The sequence below is a fragment of the Scyliorhinus canicula genome, chromosome 13 (assembly GCF_902713615.1).
Source record: "Scyliorhinus canicula chromosome 13, sScyCan1.1, whole genome shotgun sequence".
In the NCBI taxonomy this organism is placed as follows: domain Eukaryota; kingdom Metazoa; phylum Chordata; class Chondrichthyes; order Carcharhiniformes; family Scyliorhinidae; genus Scyliorhinus; species Scyliorhinus canicula.
The window spans coordinates 128,150,775-128,169,788 of record NC_052158.1 but is presented as its reverse complement, the minus strand read 5'-3'; the positions used below and the strand labels follow the sequence as shown (position 1 = coordinate 128,169,788).

Sequence of the window (19,014 nt, the reverse complement as noted above, 5' to 3'; positions counted from 1 at the left end):
CCAATCCACCTAAACTACGCATTTTTGGACTGTCAGAGGAAACCCACAAAGACAGGTAAAAGCGTTTGTTTAAAGTATTGATCATTTCCTTACAATTAATTTTCCCAGTGTATTAAAGGAAGTGGCCCTGAAAATATTGGATGCATTGATGGTCATCTTCCAAAATCTATAAACTCTGGAGCAGTTCCTACAGATTGGAGGATGGCAAATATAACCCCACTATTTAAAAAGGGAAGGAGAGAAAATAAGGAGAATTACAGACCAGTTAGCCTGACATCAGTAGTGAGGAAGATGCTAGAGTCTATTATAAAAGATGTGATAAGAGAACATTTGGAAAGTATTAACGAGATTGTAAAAACCCGGCTTTGGTTTATGAAAGGCAAATAATGCTGAACAAGTCTACTGGAGTTTTTTGAGTATGTAACTAGCAGAATAGATAAGGGAGAACCAGTGGATGTGATGGCTTTTGATAGTATCCCTTAGTAAGAGACACATGGAATAGGGGGTAATGTATTGGCATGGATCGCGAATTGGTTGGCAGACAGGAAGCAGAGCGTGGGATAGATTGATCTTTTTCCTATTGGCAGGCAGTGACTAGTGGGGTGCCGCAGAGATCAGTAATTGGGTCTCAGCTATTCACGATATAAATTACCTGGATGAGGGGAGCAAATGCACCATTTACAAGTTTTCTGAAAACACAAACCTGGGAAGAATAGTGAGCTGTGAGAAGGATGCAAGGTGGCTTCAAGGTAATTTAGACAAGTTGAGTGAGTGGGCAAACACATGACAGATCAAGTACAATGCGGCTAAATATGAAATTATACACTTCAGTGTGAAAAACAATGGTGATATATTCGAAGTCTAGATGTGTAAAGGGAACGGAGTGTCCTTGTCCAGCAGTCAATAAAAGTGGAGAGGTATGGTACAGCAAGAAATTTGGATGGTAAATGATATGTTTGCCTTCATTAGAGGCTGGTTTAGCACAGTGGGCTAAACAGCTGGCTTGTAATGCAGAACAAGACCAGCAGCGCGGGTTCAATACCCGTAATGGCCTTGCCGAACAGGCACCGGAATGTGGCAACTAGGGGCTTTTCACAGTAACTTCATTGAAGCCTACTTGTGGCGGTAAGCGATTATTATTATTATTATTATTGCAAGGATTTGAGTTCGGAAGTAGAGATGCCTTACTGTAGTTTTTTTTAAATGTCTCCCGAAAGGAACAAACTTTTTTTGGTATAATTTAGTGTACTCAATTATTTTTTTCCAGTTAAGGGGCAATTTAGCATGGCTAATCCACCTACCTGCATATCTTTTTGTGTTGTGGGGGGTGAGACCCACATGGACAGGGGGAGAATGTGCAACCTCGGCACAGACAGTGACCCTTGGCCAAGATCAAACCCAGGTCCTTGGTGCTGTGAGGCAGCAGTGTGAACCACTGTGTCACCCAAATCAAAGTAGAGAATATGGTCTCACTGCAGTTATACCGGGTCTTAGTGAGACCACAGCTGGAGTATTGTGTGAAATTTTGGTCTCCCTCCCTAAGAAAGAATATACTTGGCAAACATGAAGTGTACTCAGCTGATACCGGGGTTGGTGGGACTGTCCTCTGAGGACATTGGTTTGATCGGGCCTATATTCACTATAGTTTAGAAGGATGAGAGGAGATCTGATTGAAATGTATACAATTCTGACAGGGCAGGACATAGTAGATGCAGGGAGGATGTTTTCACTGGTTGGGGAATCTAGAATCAGAGGCCACAGGATATGGGGTAGACCATTTAAGACTGAGTTGAGGATATATTTCTTCACTCGAAGGGTAGTGAACCTGTGGAATTCTCTACCACGGAAGGCTGTGTAGGCCAAGTCACTGAATGTATTCAAGAAAGAGACACGTAGGTTTTTTGATTTTAATGGCATCAAGGCGTCTGGAGAGAAAATGGGAACATGGCTTGGGATCAAGAATCAGCCATGATCATATTGAATGGCGGCTCGAAAGGCCAAATGGCCTGCTCCTGGTCCTAGTTTCTGGGTTTTCTATGCCCGCATTAACTTTTGCTCATTTCTCTTGCTTACCTACAAAAGGTAGATTACTTTCATACTCTAACTCTGTCTCTTTATCAATTTCTTAGTCATTGGTCGCTTCATTCTAAAATCCTACCAAATCTTCAAATGCCTCTGTGTGCTGTTTAGCAAATTTGTTGACAAGTGTGTCAAATTGCTGCACTATTTTAATGGCTTTAGTCTTCCCATTGTAGGGTGTTGGTTATGGTTCAGTCGGTCTAAAGAAGCTGTCATAGTCACAAATAGATTAACTGTAAGGCTTTATTGACAAATATACCGTAAAGGTTCTAAGCCAAGAGCTGTCTCTTTGCTTGCAGGTACACACAGCTCTGTGAAACACTCGACTAACCCTGGGTGAGGGTCATGTGTTGTCTTACATCAGTGTGAGCAGCATGATACTCAGTCCCCCATAGGTCCTATATATGCCCTTATACTACACCTCCCCCAAGTCTTTATCTAATATATTTTAAGTGATTCTAGTTTACGTTATATCTTATATTGTTATTGCAATCATACTTTTACATTGTGATTACTACATTTTCACTGCCTTATCTTCCCCCTTCCAGTCCTGGAATTCAAAGGGTCGCATTGTCTGGAGATCTTATTACCTTTCCATATCTTGTTCATATTACTGTCGGAAGAGTGGTAGCCTCTGCTGCTGCTGGCTCTTCCATTTTCTCCTGTTGAAACATGCTTGGCCAGTTCAGTTGTTGCACTGGCTGGTGGTTGCTGCCCTAACTTGTTTCTTGTGGTGAAGACAAACTTGGTGGTCATCTTGTAACTTCTTTTGCTTCTTCCATCATCCTGTGGATCATCACTATGACCTTTTTGGTGGAGGATGGACATTCTTGTGACGAGAATAAGATTTAGTGATGTGTTCATCGCTGCATTTTGCTGTCAGCAATGGGTGGCAGCTACCAGGTACTAGGATGTTTTGTGGCTTTCACAACTGGCCAGGAGTTGCAATGTATGATTAGTGATTGTCGTGTTAACCTGCTGACCTCTATCTGAGCCACATGCTGAAGCTCATCAGATTGCTGGTTTCTCGCTTTTACATCCCCTACTGAAGTGTCGTTATCTCCAGGGTGGTTGGCTGGTCTGACCATTGAAGGTTTTCTGTGATGAGAATGGACAAACCTCCTCCAGAAAGGCAGAAGGCTAAAGTCCCAGCCAGGAAACTCTTCTTTGAGTATTTGCAAACATGCAGTTCTGTTTGGTTAACAACAGTGGTTGCTATAATATCCTCTGCATTTTGAGGAGATCCAAGGAGACACAGGCATCTTTGCTGAAGAGAGAGAAAGGGTGGGTATTGATAGCGTACATCAGCTTAAAGATTTGTTCACCATCTTAGTGGTTCCTGAATTATGCCTATGTCTGGGAATCGGATTCCTCCGGTCCCATAGGTGGTTTGTCTGTTATATAAAGGCAGAAATATTTAAGCCATGGTTCTTGGTAAGATAGGACTACTATGCTGGGTCCTTTGTTAAATTAAAAATTTGTGAAATGGCCATTGACTGAAATGTCCAAAACGAGGAATTAAGGGGCTGTTTAGTTTTCCACAATATTCTCTTGCTCAACGTTTTACTTTAAAGTCACAAATTTGTCTAATCCTGGTTTTTGCTTGGTCTCCGATGAGTTTAGAAGCTGCAATTTTCTCGGGTTGTTTAGTTTATGTTTTTTTTCTGTTTTAAAGCAAATTCTGGTGCTATATGCTCAACCACTAACTCAGATTGGGCATGAAGTCACTTTTTTTCAGACTGCACTTTTGACTCTGAATTATTTAAAGATTTCTCAGAACTTGCTTTGGCCTGAAGCTTTAAAAGATTTAGCTCACCCCTGCCTGGTCCTTGGATTAGAAACTAGAATTCCAAAGGAGGTTCAATGGGGTCTACTGCTGAAAGAGGGGGTACCTTAGTTTCTAAGTCTTTATTTGGAGCTTTTTCTTTGCAATTCTTCATTAGCCTCTTTTCAGTTCAGAATTCTTTGCTGAATTTTTCTATTTTTCTCTGCATTTTCTGAAAGGTCTTGGGTTGTTCCATATGCTGTAGAATGTTGGTTAGAATTTGGTAGGCCTGAACAAGCCTTCAAAGTCATACGTGGGTTAACTCCACCATGGGAAAGGTCAGCGTGAAAATCCTCAACCGCCTCCTCCCAGTGGTTGAAGAGTTCCTTCCCGAGGCTCAGTTTGGCTTCCATCCATCAAGAAGCAAAATGGACATGATCTTCAGCGTGCGACAAATCCAGGAAAAGTGCAGGGAGTAGCATCAACCTCTGTACATGGCCGCCTTCAATCTCGCAGGCCTTCGACTCTGTCAACCATGAAGGATTGTGGGAGCATGCTCCTCAAATTCGGCTGCCCACAGAAATTCCTCACCATTCTCCGCCGATAACATGCAAGCCATGATCCTCATCAACATAACCACCACCGACCCAATATTTGTGCAAACTGGGGTCAAAGGTGGCTGCATCATTGCACTAATGCTCTTCTCCATCTTCCTTGCAGCAACACTCCACCCCATCACTCTGAAGCTCCTTTCTGCAATGGAACTACCTACTGGACAAGCTGGAAAATGTTTAACCTCCAACACCTCCAAACAGAACCAAGACCACTCCAACTTCTGTCATCGAGCTGCAGTATTCAGATGACATCTCTGTGTGCGCAAACTCAGAGGCCGAGATACAAACCATCACTGACGCATTCACCGAGGCATATGAGAGAATGGTCTCAGACTAAACATTCGGAAAACAGAGGTTCTCTACCAGCCAGCTCTAGCTGCACAAAACTGTCCCCCGGCAATCAAGATCCATGGTGAGCCCTTGGACAATGTGGATTATTTCCCATACCTCGGGAGCCTCCACTTAACACGAGCAGACATCAACGATGAAATCCATCATAGATTCCAATGTGCCAGTGCAGTCTTCGGACGCACGAGGAACAGAATGTTTGAAGATCGATAACATCAAAGTTGCCTCTGCAAAATCCTGCAAATCCATTGGCAGGATAGGAGTATCAACGTGAATGTCCTCTCTCAGGCTGATATCCCCAGTATCGAGGCATGTATCATGCTCGAGCAGCTGCAATGGGCAGCTCCCCTCCAAGTAACATACCACCTTAAACTTGGAACCATATTGCTGTTCCTTTAGTATTGAAATTCTGGAAAAGTACCTTGTTCTGCAAAGTTTCAAGAAGTTGGCTCACCACCACCTTCCCAAAGAGTGATGGGCATCAAATACTGGCCTTGCCAGTGACATGTATATCATAAGAACAAATTAAAAAACAGTTAGAAAGATTAAAGTGTTCATCAGTGTCTCAAAATCAAGCCTTGATGGATATCAATCTCTGGCTGTAAACTTTAAGACACTTAACACAACCAAAAAAAACCCGTATTTTTCATTCATTCATGGCATGTGAACATTACTGGAAAGGCACACATTTATTTCCCAGCTCTAATTGACATTGAGAAGCTGGTGGTGAGCCATTGCTGTCTATGTGCTGTAGATACAGTGTTTTTTTTCTGTAGCAAATTTACACTGAGTATTTTTCTGTAACCCAATTCAAAGGACAGTTAAGAGTCAACCACATTGCTGTAGCTCTGGAGTGAAGTATGATCAGACTGGGTAAGGATGGAAGATTCTGCAATGCAAAGCAATATAACATACCTGCTACCATCATTTATGAGTCTTTCCCGTTTAGATCGTTTGCACTTCCATATGACAATGGATGATACTATCAGCAAGAACCCCAAAGCTCCAAACAGAATGCCAAAAAATGCTCCAAGCTTCAGGGATAGGTGTTCACAGCGTTGGCCATAACTGGAATATATTGCCCGTGGAACGCACCTGGAAATAAATACAAATGGCATGAGGAACTGAATTCACCCGGTTCCATACCTCTACAGGATCTATAACCTATATAATAATAATCTTTATTGTCACGAATAGGCTTACAATAACACTGCAATGAAGTTACTGTGAAAAGCCCCTAGTCGCCACATTCCAAATCACCTAACAGCACGTCTTTTGGGGCTTGTGCGAGGAAACCGAGCACCTGAAGGAAACCCACGCAGATACGGGGAGAACGTGCAGACTCCGCACAGACAGTGACCCAAGCCGGGAATTGAACCTGGGAGCCTGGTGCTGTGAAGCAACCGTGCTAACCACTGTCCTACCGTGCCACCCATATTGATTAATCATTTTAATCATAAAGTCTCATACGTAGCTGCAAAATCTTTGCAATATCCACTTTTGAAACTTAAATAACAGATATGGTCTCATCTTTAATTTTTTTTCAATTTGTATTTTTTATATATTCCTTTCCTTCATTAAAGATTGCAGAGTTCTATGGTGCATGAATTGCCAAGGTCAGTATGCAGGTACAGCAAGCAATTAGGAAAGTTAATAGTAACACCAGGTTTGTTTCGCATCACAAACTTTCGGAGCGCAGCTCCTTCATCAGTTGATGAAGCCCTTGCCAATGACATTGGGCTGAATAATATGGGGTGGAATCGGGTGGGTGCAGACTCAGCTGCAGTGGAGTTGAAACAACATAGTAACGTTGGAGTTGAAACAACATAGTCAACTCCATCCTATTCTGTAGCTATAAAGCAATGCACGGCAGATTAACTAGGGCTGAGCAGCACTTACTTGCTAATTAGGGAAGAGATGCTGCCCTCTGGAGCTGCCACTCAATTGGATTGGCCAGCAGCTCCATCGATATCAGCAGCAGTGGCAGCTACCATGACTGCTGGTGTAGAGAGGACCCCCCTTGAATCCCTGAAGCAGGTAATCCTGGGGTCTTGAGCTGAGAGGGTTTGGTAGGTGAGGGAGAAGGGCAATGGCAGGGATGGGGCAGGAGGTGGTGGGTTTAAGGGAGGAAGTGGGTAAGAGGTAAGAAGGAAGGGGATGGTTCAATTTAAGGGGAACCACCCACGGTTGGCAGGGCAGCCCCAGAAAGCATCCCCACTTTGTTCCTGTTTTTAACAACAAAGAAATAAATTGGGATTCCTTCACCTGTCCTGCTGCCCACGCCAAACATTTTATGGTGTAGGCGGTATGTTATTAGAGTCAATTTGCGTGATAACAAACCTAACTGACACTTGATTGTTAATTTAAATATGGCACCACCCCTGTATTATGGGGAGGAGTTTGGGAGGTGGTGGGATGTATACCCATATGCCCCTCCCTGTGGGAAACACACCCATGGGGACCACATAAAATTCAGCACAGTCTCTTTACAGGGTTGGGGGTGGTGTATTGGTATTGTCACTAGGCTAGCAATCCGGAGACCTGGGTTCAAATCCCACCACAGGAGATGGTGAAACTTGAATTTTAAAAAAACAGGCAGCACGGTAGCACAAGTGGATAGCACTATTGCTTCACAGCGCCAAGGTCCCAGGTTCGATTCCCTGCTGGGTCACTCTGTGCGGAGTCTGCACGTTCTCCCCGCTCCCCGTGTGTGCGTGGGTTTCCTCCGGATTTCCAAGGTTAGGTGGATTGGCCATGTTAAATTGCCCTTAGTGACCAAAAAGGTTAGGAGGGGTTATTGTGTTATGGGGATAGGGTGAAAGTGAGGGCTGAGCCGAATGGCCTCTTTCTGCACTGTATGTTCTATGACTATGACTTACCACTATGAACATCTGTTGTGCTGTTAAATTCTCGTTCATCTCTCTCTATGGGCAAATTTCTGATCAAATTGTAATATAACCGATTGCACAGCCATTGCCGGCATCTCACTGTTTAGAGAATCATGGACATGAATTTCAATTCATGGGCAGCATTGTGGCACAGTGCCTACGGCGCGAGGACCTGGGTTTGAATCCCGGCCCTGGGTCACAATCTGTGTGGAATTTGCCATATTCTCCCTATGTCTGCGTGGGTTCCACCCCCACAACCCAAAAGTTGTGCAAGTGGATCGGCCACGCTAAATTGTCTCTTAATTAGAAAAAATAATTATTCTAAAGTTATATTTTTAAAATATTTCAATTCATGTTCCATGCCTTCCTAACTTTATTTTGCTTACTTTCAATTTTTTCCTATCTTTATCCTGACATGCCAAAGTTTTTCACTCTGAACATGCCAACTCTTGCTGGATTCAGCAGTTGTTATCTTGTATGACCATTAACAGGTTACTTGTCTAAATCTGGTCCACTTCTCACTCCATTTAGTAGTATCATTGATCAATCAAGGTTCAGCTCCTTGGCTTTTTTTTTTTGCATCCTTCTGCCACCTTTTCCTTGTCCAGGTTCATTGAGCTCAATGTTGGTGCTCCAACAGTTGCTTCAGCTGAGAGAAGCCATCCTGCTAACAAAACTGGGAATGGAACCTGAGACTTCCCAGTCTGAATGGCTCACTGATTTACTCAGCCAATGCCTTTACTCCCAAGTCCATCAGACATTTTAGATGTTCTGTTGCACTCAAAGACAATAAAACAGTTCAAGGCATGGCAAGAGAAATGAAACAGTTGATAGAGGAATAAATAAAAGAAAGTTAAAGGAAATACTGAAATGTAAGAAATGACAAAAACAAAAAGGAAAATAGGGGTTGAAGAATCACGCAAATCTGGAGAAATTTTGAAAAGAGAAAATAACCTGACTTTATAAATATAAGTAATTTGAAGACATTGAGATTTCTGCTTATAATAGAATGTTCTATTATTGGAGTGCGACTGCACTGACATAACATTGCATGCAAAGGACCATATGGAAATGAATTTCCATATAACTTTGTAAGGACTGTGACTTTTATTTACTGAAGCATTATAATTGATGTATTTCATACTTGCACACAGGTCCAGTGGTCAGATGCTGGCACTCCGCCTCATTCAAGCAATGACCCATGTAACAGGGGGATTGGCAAATCGCTCCACTTTCATCATCCCATTGAAGCATGTACCCAACAAAGGCAGTGTCATTGCAGCTTAAGAAATTCAGCAAATCATTATATGATACTGTAAGGAGAAAATTGAGAATTTTAGGCTATGCTTTCCATCAATTTGAAACAAAACAAGATTGATTTGAGATTAAGGTGATGCAGTGTTATTCCTATGCAAAAACAAGTTGCCCATAATAAAGATTTCAGAGAAAAGTTTAAGTTTGCTTGTCCATGCCTCATTATGGAATCACATTCTGCAGCTTTCACTCAAATCAAAATTTATCCCCCTCTGGCTAGTAGCAGCCCAAAAATGTAATTGGGTCACTTTGTGCCTGCTTCAGGTGGAAATCATATTAGTATGCAAATCAGATCCTCTCTCATAAGTGGTGTCCAGATTGCAAGCTAACAGAATGTAAATTAGGCCTGGGTTTCAATATGGTTCTGGGCTACTGCAATCCAAATCAGGTGGCTGGTAATCAAGTTATGCCCACCACCTGTCCATTCTTTGATTGTAGTTAAATCAGGTCCTTTATTATCAGTCTGACCTGCCATGTGTGAATATAACAAATATTTGGAAGTTTCAGTATAGCCCCGTATATCCGTTTCAGTATATTCCCGTACCAGCCTCCCCGAACAGGCGCCGGAATGTGGCGACTAGGGGCTTTTCACAGTAACTTCATTTGAAGCCTACTTGTGACAATAAGCGATTTTCATTCATTCATTTCATTTTTCATTTCATTTCATTTCATTATAGAGGCGGCAGCATTGTTAGGATTGCAGAGACAAGGTTACATTGTGATCCTGGTCTTGAGATCAGTAAGGAATGACCATGGGCCAAATTTCCCAATCCCTCGCCGGTAGGTTTTTAGGCGCCAGGGAGCACGAAATTGAAGGAACGGGCTTTCCTTCTGGGGTAACGCCCACCCTGACCTTGCAGTGATTTTACACTGGGCCGCGCAAGGCCTCGGACGGGACACCTGCCCTTACCCCAATTTGAGGCCCTTAAGTGGTCAATAGGGCCATTTCGATCCCAGACTTAACCTTTAGACGACCAAAAAGCTTGGCCAAAGGGGTAAGTTTTAGGGGCAGTTTTTTTAATTTAAAGTACCCAATTCATTTTTTTTCCCCAATTAAGGGGCAATTTAGCGTGGCCAATCCACCTACCCGGCACATCTTTGGGTTATGGGGGTGAGACCCACGCATTTGGAGAATGTGCAAACTCCACATGGACAGTGACCCGGGGCTGGGATAGAACCTGGGTCTTTGGTGCCATGAGACAGCAGTGCTAACCATTGGCCACTGTGGCGCCCCAGGGGCATTTTAAAGAAGGGTGGAGTGACAAATCGGAAGTATAGGAATTCCAGACATTTGCCAGAATTTTCCCATCATTTACCAGGATTCTCTGGTACTGCCAGCAGCGCACCCCTCCTGTGGGTTTCCCAGTGCCAAGGGGTGGCTTCATTGGGAATTCCCATTGACAGCGGCAGGAGCAGAGCATCCCGCCATCAGTGAACGGCATAGCCCCTCCTGCTGCCAATAAACATGCAGCTGGGCGGCCAGATAATCCATTACAGCCAGACAGACAGGAACATTGAGGGCAGAGTACTGGCATTAATAGAAATAGGACATAATTTTTGACTTTGTATATCACCTTTAATTTCAAGGTTCTTGAGTAGCTTCACCAAATAAATTGGTTATAGAACACAATGATTACAACGCTGATTAATAAAAGGGTTCCTGAAGAAATGGAAAATGGGGATGAGATCTTTGCATGTTTGGGAACATTGTGCTGGCAGACTGTGGTTGCAGTGAAGCTGAAGCAAGTTAAGTCCTCAATTTGTTATGGTTATGATTTATGAACAAATTAATGTTCATATTTCTGAAATAACATTTCAGTGGGTTAGGCTTGATAAATTAATGTGTTCTCAATCAGATTTATTTTTTAAGTCACTAATTTCTTGGAAATCAGAATATACTAAAATCTAGTAATGTTGCGAGAAAAGTTGAAGTTATTTATTTAGGAAAGGAGGGCTGATAGTTTGGATATAATAAAGTGCAAACATTTCTTAAAATCCACAATATATTGTATATGAAGAATTAAACAACACATGTAACATATAAAGACAAACAGTGTTTTCTCGTCAGATTTGAAACTCAAACTCTCCTTTTGAGTATGGGCCTTTGGTACCTGAATGATGTAGCAATGATCAAGAATCTGGAGTACAATGAAAACTGTTGTGACAATCTGATCAACAAACTAAAAGAAGGCTGAAGTAATCAATAATCTATATACGGACTGTAGACAGTAATTTTCTAACCTAAAGCAGATCAAAAGATTTGCTTTTGCAAATTTTTAAAAATAAAAATGATGATCATAAAGCCTTGTTATTTTACCTATTGTAATCTTCTGCAAGAGCTGCGGTGATTCAAGTGTTGACCTTCATTAAGTCCAGAACAAGTTCATTTTCTACTTGTATTCCCTGTGTAATTCTCCATAACCTTCACTTGAATTGTCTTCAGTAATCCGTTAATAATGGAAAACATGGGGCGAGATTCTCCCGTTACCCGGCGGGGCGGGTGGTCCTGGCGGGACGGAGTGGCATGAACCACTCCGACATCGGGCCGCCCCAAAGGTACGGAATCCTCTGCAACTTCAGGAGCTAGGCCCGCCCCGGAGTAGTTTGCGCTCCGCTGGCTGGCAGGATAGGGGCCTGGCGCCACGCCAACCGCCGCCGAAAAGCCTCTGCTGGCTGGCGGGAGTTGGCGCACATGCGGGAGCACCAGCATGTGCTGGTATCATCCCCGCTCATGCGCGGGAGGATTCGTCTCCGCATCTGCCGTTGCGGAGGACCGCAACGGCCGATGCAGAGTAATAGAGTGCCCCCATGGCGCAGGCCCTCCCGCGGATCGGTGGGCCCTGACCGCGGGCCAGGCCACCGTGGGGGCACCTACCGGGGCCAGATGCCCCCGCGCGCGACCCCCCAGGAACCCCCCCCCCGCACCGCCAGGTCCCGCCAGTAAGGGACCTACTCTGATTTATGCCGGCAGGACCGGCTACCGACGGGACCGTCTACAGGCGGGCAGGACTTCGGCCTCATCACGGGCCGGACTATTCGGGCGGCCCCTTTGAGTCACACGAGACCCCGCCATTCTCCGAGGCGTGCGGCGTGACTCACGCCTGGCCGTTTTTTTGGGGGGGGCGGGAGCATTGGGAGGACGGTGGGGGCGGGATTCACGCCGACCCACGGCAATTCTCACACCCGGCGGGGGGGGGGGTTGGTCGTAAAATCCCGCCCATGTTCTTTTTTTCTTGTAAAATTTATGGAAAATATTTTTCAACTGGAACAACTCTCAATGGTGCTGGACATGTAAGAATAGTGGGTTGTCGTTTTCTGTATTATTGTGTCATAATTAGCACTTGTATACTTTTTCAGTAAAATTAGATGACAGAGAGTTTGTTTCAATGTTTACAGTTTCCTTTAAATTGAGAATGTATTCAAAAGCTCCGGAATATTTTTGTCAAGGTCCATGGCATATAAGTTAAGAATGTGAGAAAGGAAATGGCCACATGCTTTCTCCTCGTACTTTAGAAATAAAATGTTTTTATTGGTGTTTTTCGATTTTACAAAGTAAAACTTTTGTGTCCGATATTTAACATTTTGTATGGTTTCTTATTTACATAAATCTTTCTTCGTATATCTTCTCTCCCTTCCCATCCTTGGTATCTCTCTCTTCCATCCTGGGTGTTCTATTGCTGAGCTCCTGCCTTTTGTTCCTGCAGGTTTTGTTGCAGGTCTTGAGGGTTCAGTGAGGGGCGGGGGGGGGGGCTTCCTGCCCCTGCTCCTCCCCCCCTCCATGCTTCACGCTATGTTTCCTCCCATCTCCTCCCCCACTTCCTCCTTGTAGTTTGTGTTATTGTCTGTTCTCCCCACCTCCCCCTCTTTCCCTAGTCGCTGTTGACCTTAAACAGGTCTTGGAACAGGCCGAATAATTGGCTCCACGCTTTGTGGAAGCCTTTTTCTGACCCTCGGATGGTGTACTTGATCTTCTCCAGATGGAGATATTCTGCCAGGTCTGACAGCCAGTCTGCAGCTGTGGGTGGTGCTGCTGGTCACCAGCCGAGCAGGATTCTCCGACGTGCGATTAGGGAAGCGAAAGCTAGGGCGTCGGACCTCTTCCCATGTGTAGTTCTGGCTGTTCTGATACCCCAAAGATTGCCAATCTCGGGCATGGCTCCACCCTCACCCCCACAACCTTGGATATTGCCTCAAAGAAGGCTGTCCAGAACCGTATAAGTCTGAGGCTGGCCCAGGACATGTGGGTGTGGTTGGCCGGGCCAGCCTGGCACCGTACACATCTATCTTCCACCTCTGGGAAGAACATGCTCATTCGGGTTCTGGTTAGGTGCGCTCTGTGCACCACTTTGAACTGCATATGGCTGAGCCTTGCGCAGGAGGAGGTTGAGTTGGCCCTGCTCAGTGCTTCGCTCCAGAGTCCCCAACCCACTTCCGTCCCCAGTTCATCCTCCCATTTTCGTCTGGCTTCATCCAGTGATAGTCTTGCCCTGTCCAATAACTGTCCACAATGTTCCCGCCGTTCCCCCCTTCCTTACTGTCTCTGTTTATCAGTTCTTCGAATAGTGTATCTCTCGAGCCCTGGTGTATCCTACCGTCTTTTTGCAGGGAAAGTGTTTGATTTGGAGGAGTCTGGGTTCATGTCCTGTCAGTCGTTCCAGGTTGTCCGTCAGCTCACTCAGCGTCGCTATTCTGTCTCCCATGTAAAAGTCTTTAACTGTTAGCGTCCCCCCGTCCTGTCTCCACCTTTTAAAGGTGGTGTCGACTCGAGCATGGCTGGTGGCAGTTTCACACTTCATACCGCTGGGATGTGTATTTCGTCGGGGTGGGGGGGGGGGGGGGAGAGGAGCGCTGCCATGGCGAGGGCCCATAGGGTCGTTACCTTGCAGGAGCATTCCTCCATCCTCACCCATTCCATGGTGAGTTCACATGTCCATCTCCTAACTTTCTTTGTCCTATTTCACCAGTGACAGACCGCCCATAATGTTCCTCCTTTGTAGTGTTGATTTGGGGATTCTTGTATTCTTAACAACCCCCCCCCCCCACACACACAAACATTATGATCATTTTATCTATGCTGTGGAAGAAGGCCTTGGGATGAAGATCAGTACGTTCATTTTGATCATCTGCACCCTTCTTTTTAACTTCCTCCGCCAGACTGGTCAGGTTCCACTTATGAATCTGTGTCCAGTCATGGGCTATCTGGATCCCCAAGTAGCGGAATTTGTTTTAGGTTAGTTTGAATGGGAGTCCCTCCAGCTCTGTCCCTCCCCCGTCTGGGTTCACCGGGAATGCCGCACTCTTGCCCAGGTTACGTTTGTAGCCAAGAAGGCTCCAAACTCTTTCAGGAGCTGCATGATTCCTCTCAGGCCTTTCTGTGGTTCCAAGACGCCGCGGGGCAGACCATCCACATGAAGTGAGACTCTGTGCTCTCTGCCTCCCCTTTGGATGCCTTTCCAGCTTTTTGCATCTCGCAGAGCGATCGCCAAGGGTTCAATTGCTAGGGCAAACAGGAGTGGGGACTGTGTGCAGCCTGCCGTGTGGGAATTATTCAGAGCTGGTGGTGTTGGTCCGAACGCTCACCTTGGGGCGTTGTACAGGAGTTTCACCCAGTACTTTCACCTCTCCAGTACTTCAAAGAGATACTTCCACACGACTTGTCGAAGGCTTTTTCTGCATCCAGGGAGATGATCGCTCTGGTGTTCCCTCCCCGGGGGGAGGGGGGGGTCATTATTACATTCATTTTTTAAAATAAAAATTTAGTGTACCCAATTCATTTTTTTCCAATTAAGGGGCAATTTAGCGTGTTCAAACCACCTACCTTGCACATCTTTGGGTTGTGGGGGAAAACCCACGCAAACACAGAGAGAATGTGCAAACTCCACACTGACAGTGACCCAGAGCTGGGATCGAACCTGGGACCTCGGCGATGTGAGGCAGCAGGGCTAACCCACTGCACCACTGTGCTGCCCGTATTATTACATTCATAAGTTGCCTGATATTCACAGCTAGCTGCCTACCCTTGACAAAGCCCATCTGGTCCTCTGTGGCCACCTCTGGCACACAGCTCTCCAGTCTTTTGGCCAGGACTTTCACGAGTATCTTCTTGTCTACACTAAGCAGCGAAATGGGTTTGTACGATCCGTATTCCGTCCTGTCTTTGTAATTTTTGAGTATCAGCGATATTGTGGCCTGTGTTAGCATAGGAGGCAGGGCGTCCCTTTGCTGGTGAGTCTGCGAACATATCCCTTCGGTGTGGGGAAAGGGCCAGCACAAATTTGTTATCAAAGTCTGCCAGGGACTTTTCAGGTCCCGGAGCCTTCCCCGTCTGCCTGGAGTTGATGCTCTCCATGATTTCTCCCAGATCTATTGGTGCTTCCAGTTCCTCGTGGCCCTTTCCGCCACTTTAGCCTTCCCTTTGGCCCCTTGAGCTCCCGTTCGTTGGCATTTTTTTGCAGTCATTCTCTTTCTTCCATTGGGATTACTTTGTCATTGATATTTCGGGCAAAATTCACCTAAAAATGCCTTTTTTGATTCTGGTTGGGAGGAGAGCAACCTGATGTGCATCCGCTCAGCACATCATCGTCACCGGAAGTCTTTTCCTTATACTTTTAAATAGCTACAAGGTAGAAGTTTACTTTAGAAGTATAGAATTATTGACTAAATGATTTGGCTTTTCACACACAGCAGAGAATCTCTCCGACAAGTTAAACTGCTGCACAGTAAACTCAAAAATGGGATCTTATTGGGCCATGCATGTGCTTTATCTTGTCTGGGGTTAATTACATTAATCTTGTGATTAGCTCGATAGCAGAAAGTCCATTTTAAATATGTCTGAACATTTTGAAACAAGCAGGAAGTAAATGAAGCATTCTATCACTTGGTGTTGTCAATTTCTGGTAGGTTTTGGTCCTCGTTTGTGAAAAATGATGTTAAAATGTAATACTTACATTTATTCATATCTTTAATGTCAGTTCTATTTAAATACGCAAAAGAAATAGCAACTGAGCGCAGGTCACGTCTGAACCGCTGTAAATTATTAAAGGCGTTCTGAATTGCAACATATAACCCATCATTCAGGAAATCAATCACTGCCTTGTTTCCATTGTAATCGAATAATGACACAACAGCAACCGTTATTGTTTCTCCCTGTGACCTGTTGATAATACGCATACAAAAGAAATTAGCAATGCTTGCATGTAGCTTATTAATTTGTTAATTCAATAATTGATGTTTTATTTTATAATGTAATAATAATCTTTATTGTCACAAGTAGGCTTACATTAACACTGCAATGAAGTTTCTGTGAAAATCCCCCAGTTGCCACACTCCGGTGTCTATTCGGACACACGGAGGGAGAATTCAGAATGTCCAAATTAGTTAACAGCACGTCTTTCGGGACTAGTGGGACGAAATTGGAGCACCCGGAGGAAACCCACGCAGACACAGGGAGAACATGCAGACTTCGCACAGTGACCCAAACCGGGAATCGAACCTGGGACCCAGGCGCTGTGAAGCAACAGTGCTGCCCTTGTATTCTATTTAAACATTGAGTGCCGTGATAAAATTACATAACTGGATGTGATGGAAGGACAAACCTGATGGTGATATGATGATTGCTGGTGGAATAGAAATAACTGTGGGGGTGTGGGGGAAGGTGTGGTTCCAGGACCATAACAACAGTATAGAAACCAGTACAAATGATGTAGAAACATTGCAAAGTATATGCTACTTTAAGTTAGTTCAGTTAGGTCTGTTATGACCTGTAAAGAAGTGAAATCATAAAATGCTGTCTAAGATGAGTGTGCCAATAATTCTGTCAGTTTCACAAAGTACAGGCAGTGACACAATTTAACAGCCCAATGTCTGTCTTCTTGAACTTGGATAAGAGGAAGTTGGACAGGTAGTACATAACAACAGATTTTTTTCACTTTCATCATATGTTTGAAGATTTTTAATTATAGCCTTGCCATGAACTCCATGCCCATCATTGTTTAGGTCTTAGCATATCAACCAGATTTTTCAAAATTTGGAAGAAACAAAGTCAGTGAATTGAATTCAAACAAGAATGTTAGAAAATGAGGTACTTCAGGAAAGCAATTCTGTGAGAAAATAGGATAATGGCAGTATCATTCCTGGGGATAGATGTCATTTCAGAAAAATAAGAGTGGTGATTGAAAAAACCAGTCTGCTTACTTGTTCAATAGTATGCAAGCCTGCCCTGCGGTGTACTTTACAGAGAGAAAAACACAGCAAACAAAATCCTTTCACAATGCTTGTTACAGCCTGCTGGAGACAACATAGATTTCAGTGACTTCCGATCATAATCACTTCTCCCATTTGTTTGGACAACAGGTGTTGTTAATAATTATGTTGCTGCCATTTACACCTCCTCTAGACCAATATTTTGTCTCTTTACTTGTCCCATCACCATCTCATTTTGCCATGCACCATCATCTCTTTGGTAACTGAATCAACTCCTGTTTTCCACTCTATTACAAAATGTTCCTGCTATTCTTTGCCGCCTTCCCCCTCTTCCTTGTCACGATTCTTGATTACAAACTACTAAATATTCAACTTCTCACAGTTCAGATCAAAGATCATTGACCTGAATTATTAACCCTGTTTCTTGTTCCACAGATTCTGCTTGATATGCTGAGTTCTGGCATGTTCTGTTTTCAATTCAGATTTCCAACATCCACAGTATTTTGCTTTTTACAGATTTTATACTTGTTTGTTCTTGACTATTCATTGCTTTTGAACTCCAATATTAAAAATCATGCTTTAAAATATTTTTCTTCAATATACCATGCAGTTTGAAAATAAACAAGCAAATCTATTGATCAAAATGTTAAAAATACCAACCCAAAAACAGGCTTCAAATTGCCAGCAAATCTTTGTAATCCAGACATAATTTCCAAGACCTAAGAAATTTGAAAGAATAGTGAAATGTATCTTCCATGGCAAACTTTAAAATTCTGAATTAAATAATATAAACATGTCAATGCATTCTTGAGATGCATGCAAATGAAGGTGAGATGAAAATCTATTTAAATAAAAATATTAATTCCTTTGCTAAAAGAGTTAAAATGGAATTTCATTCAGATACAATGCATTAGTAATTTCAAAGTCTAATTACAAAATAAAATATATTCTTTGTATTACATTAAGATTTTTCAGAAATTCTATGAACATAAACATTCTCTGTTCCCGATTTCAGTCGAAAAGCGGGAAATGCTTTCACAATGTTGCTACAAATTATTTGACTGCTGATAACATATAGACATGAGTGTCAGAAGCCTTCTGTTTGCTGAGTTGCACGTGTGAGGGTGCCACTACTTGTCCCTTTGTATCTACTTGTGTCAGTGCTCATTATATATATATACACATACATAGTAAATCCCAGCCAGGTTGCCACCAGTGCAAACAAAGAAGCACAGTGGTGTTGCACTTGAAGAAGTTTGTCCTTAAAGGGATAGAACTGCCCCCAAGGTTGGAAAGAAGTTTCCCACTAAAGGCCTCAACCTCATCAGTTAATGTCTAGAACCAGATGGAAAGAAAGATGATCACTCCATGACCTTCTGCAAGCACTGGGAGAAATCGACCGTAGCCACCCTCAAAATGGCAGTCCCAAGGTGGAATAGAACAAAATCTGGTTGAAACCTGGAGCCTGGAAACTGCGCCCGGCTCTCTGGCATTATTTACATGTAAAGTTTTCACTTGTGTGCTTTGTTAGCTGACTCGCCTTTTTTGAATTTTTTGAGTTTGTGGTTTGTGTCATGTGAATATCCCTTTAAGAAAAGTGTGCTTTATCAAATGGCTGCAGTGATGTCACTGTGTGGGTGGAGCTGGAAGCTCTTTTTGGCTCTGTGTTTTAGTTTCGCTTTCAGTTGGAGGGCTGCATTCAAACCAAGCAGATGTGTATTGACCTCTCTCTCTGCAATCTAAAGAATGTCTCCAGATCACTTGATGATTTCCAAGTAATACCTGTTTCGGTAGAGAATGCAAA

General features: G+C 43.7%; 1 protein-coding gene across 1 annotated transcript in view; it reads right to left on the bottom strand.

Annotated features, from left to right (window-relative positions):
• The window catches only part of LOC119975649 (mucin-4-like), a 115,412-nt gene that overhangs the window by 5,588 nt on the left and 90,810 nt on the right, over nucleotides 1-19,014 (bottom strand). Inside the window, exons 31-34 of the mRNA XM_038815431.1 lie at nucleotides 17,871-17,929; nucleotides 15,956-16,161; nucleotides 8,839-9,007; nucleotides 5,722-5,901 (exon numbers count right to left, since the gene is read on the bottom strand). Coding sequence (XP_038671359.1) covers nucleotides 5,722-5,901; nucleotides 8,839-9,007; nucleotides 15,956-16,161; nucleotides 17,871-17,929 — 614 coding nt within the window. The remainder of the gene's footprint in view (nucleotides 1-5,721; nucleotides 5,902-8,838; nucleotides 9,008-15,955; nucleotides 16,162-17,870; nucleotides 17,930-19,014) is intronic.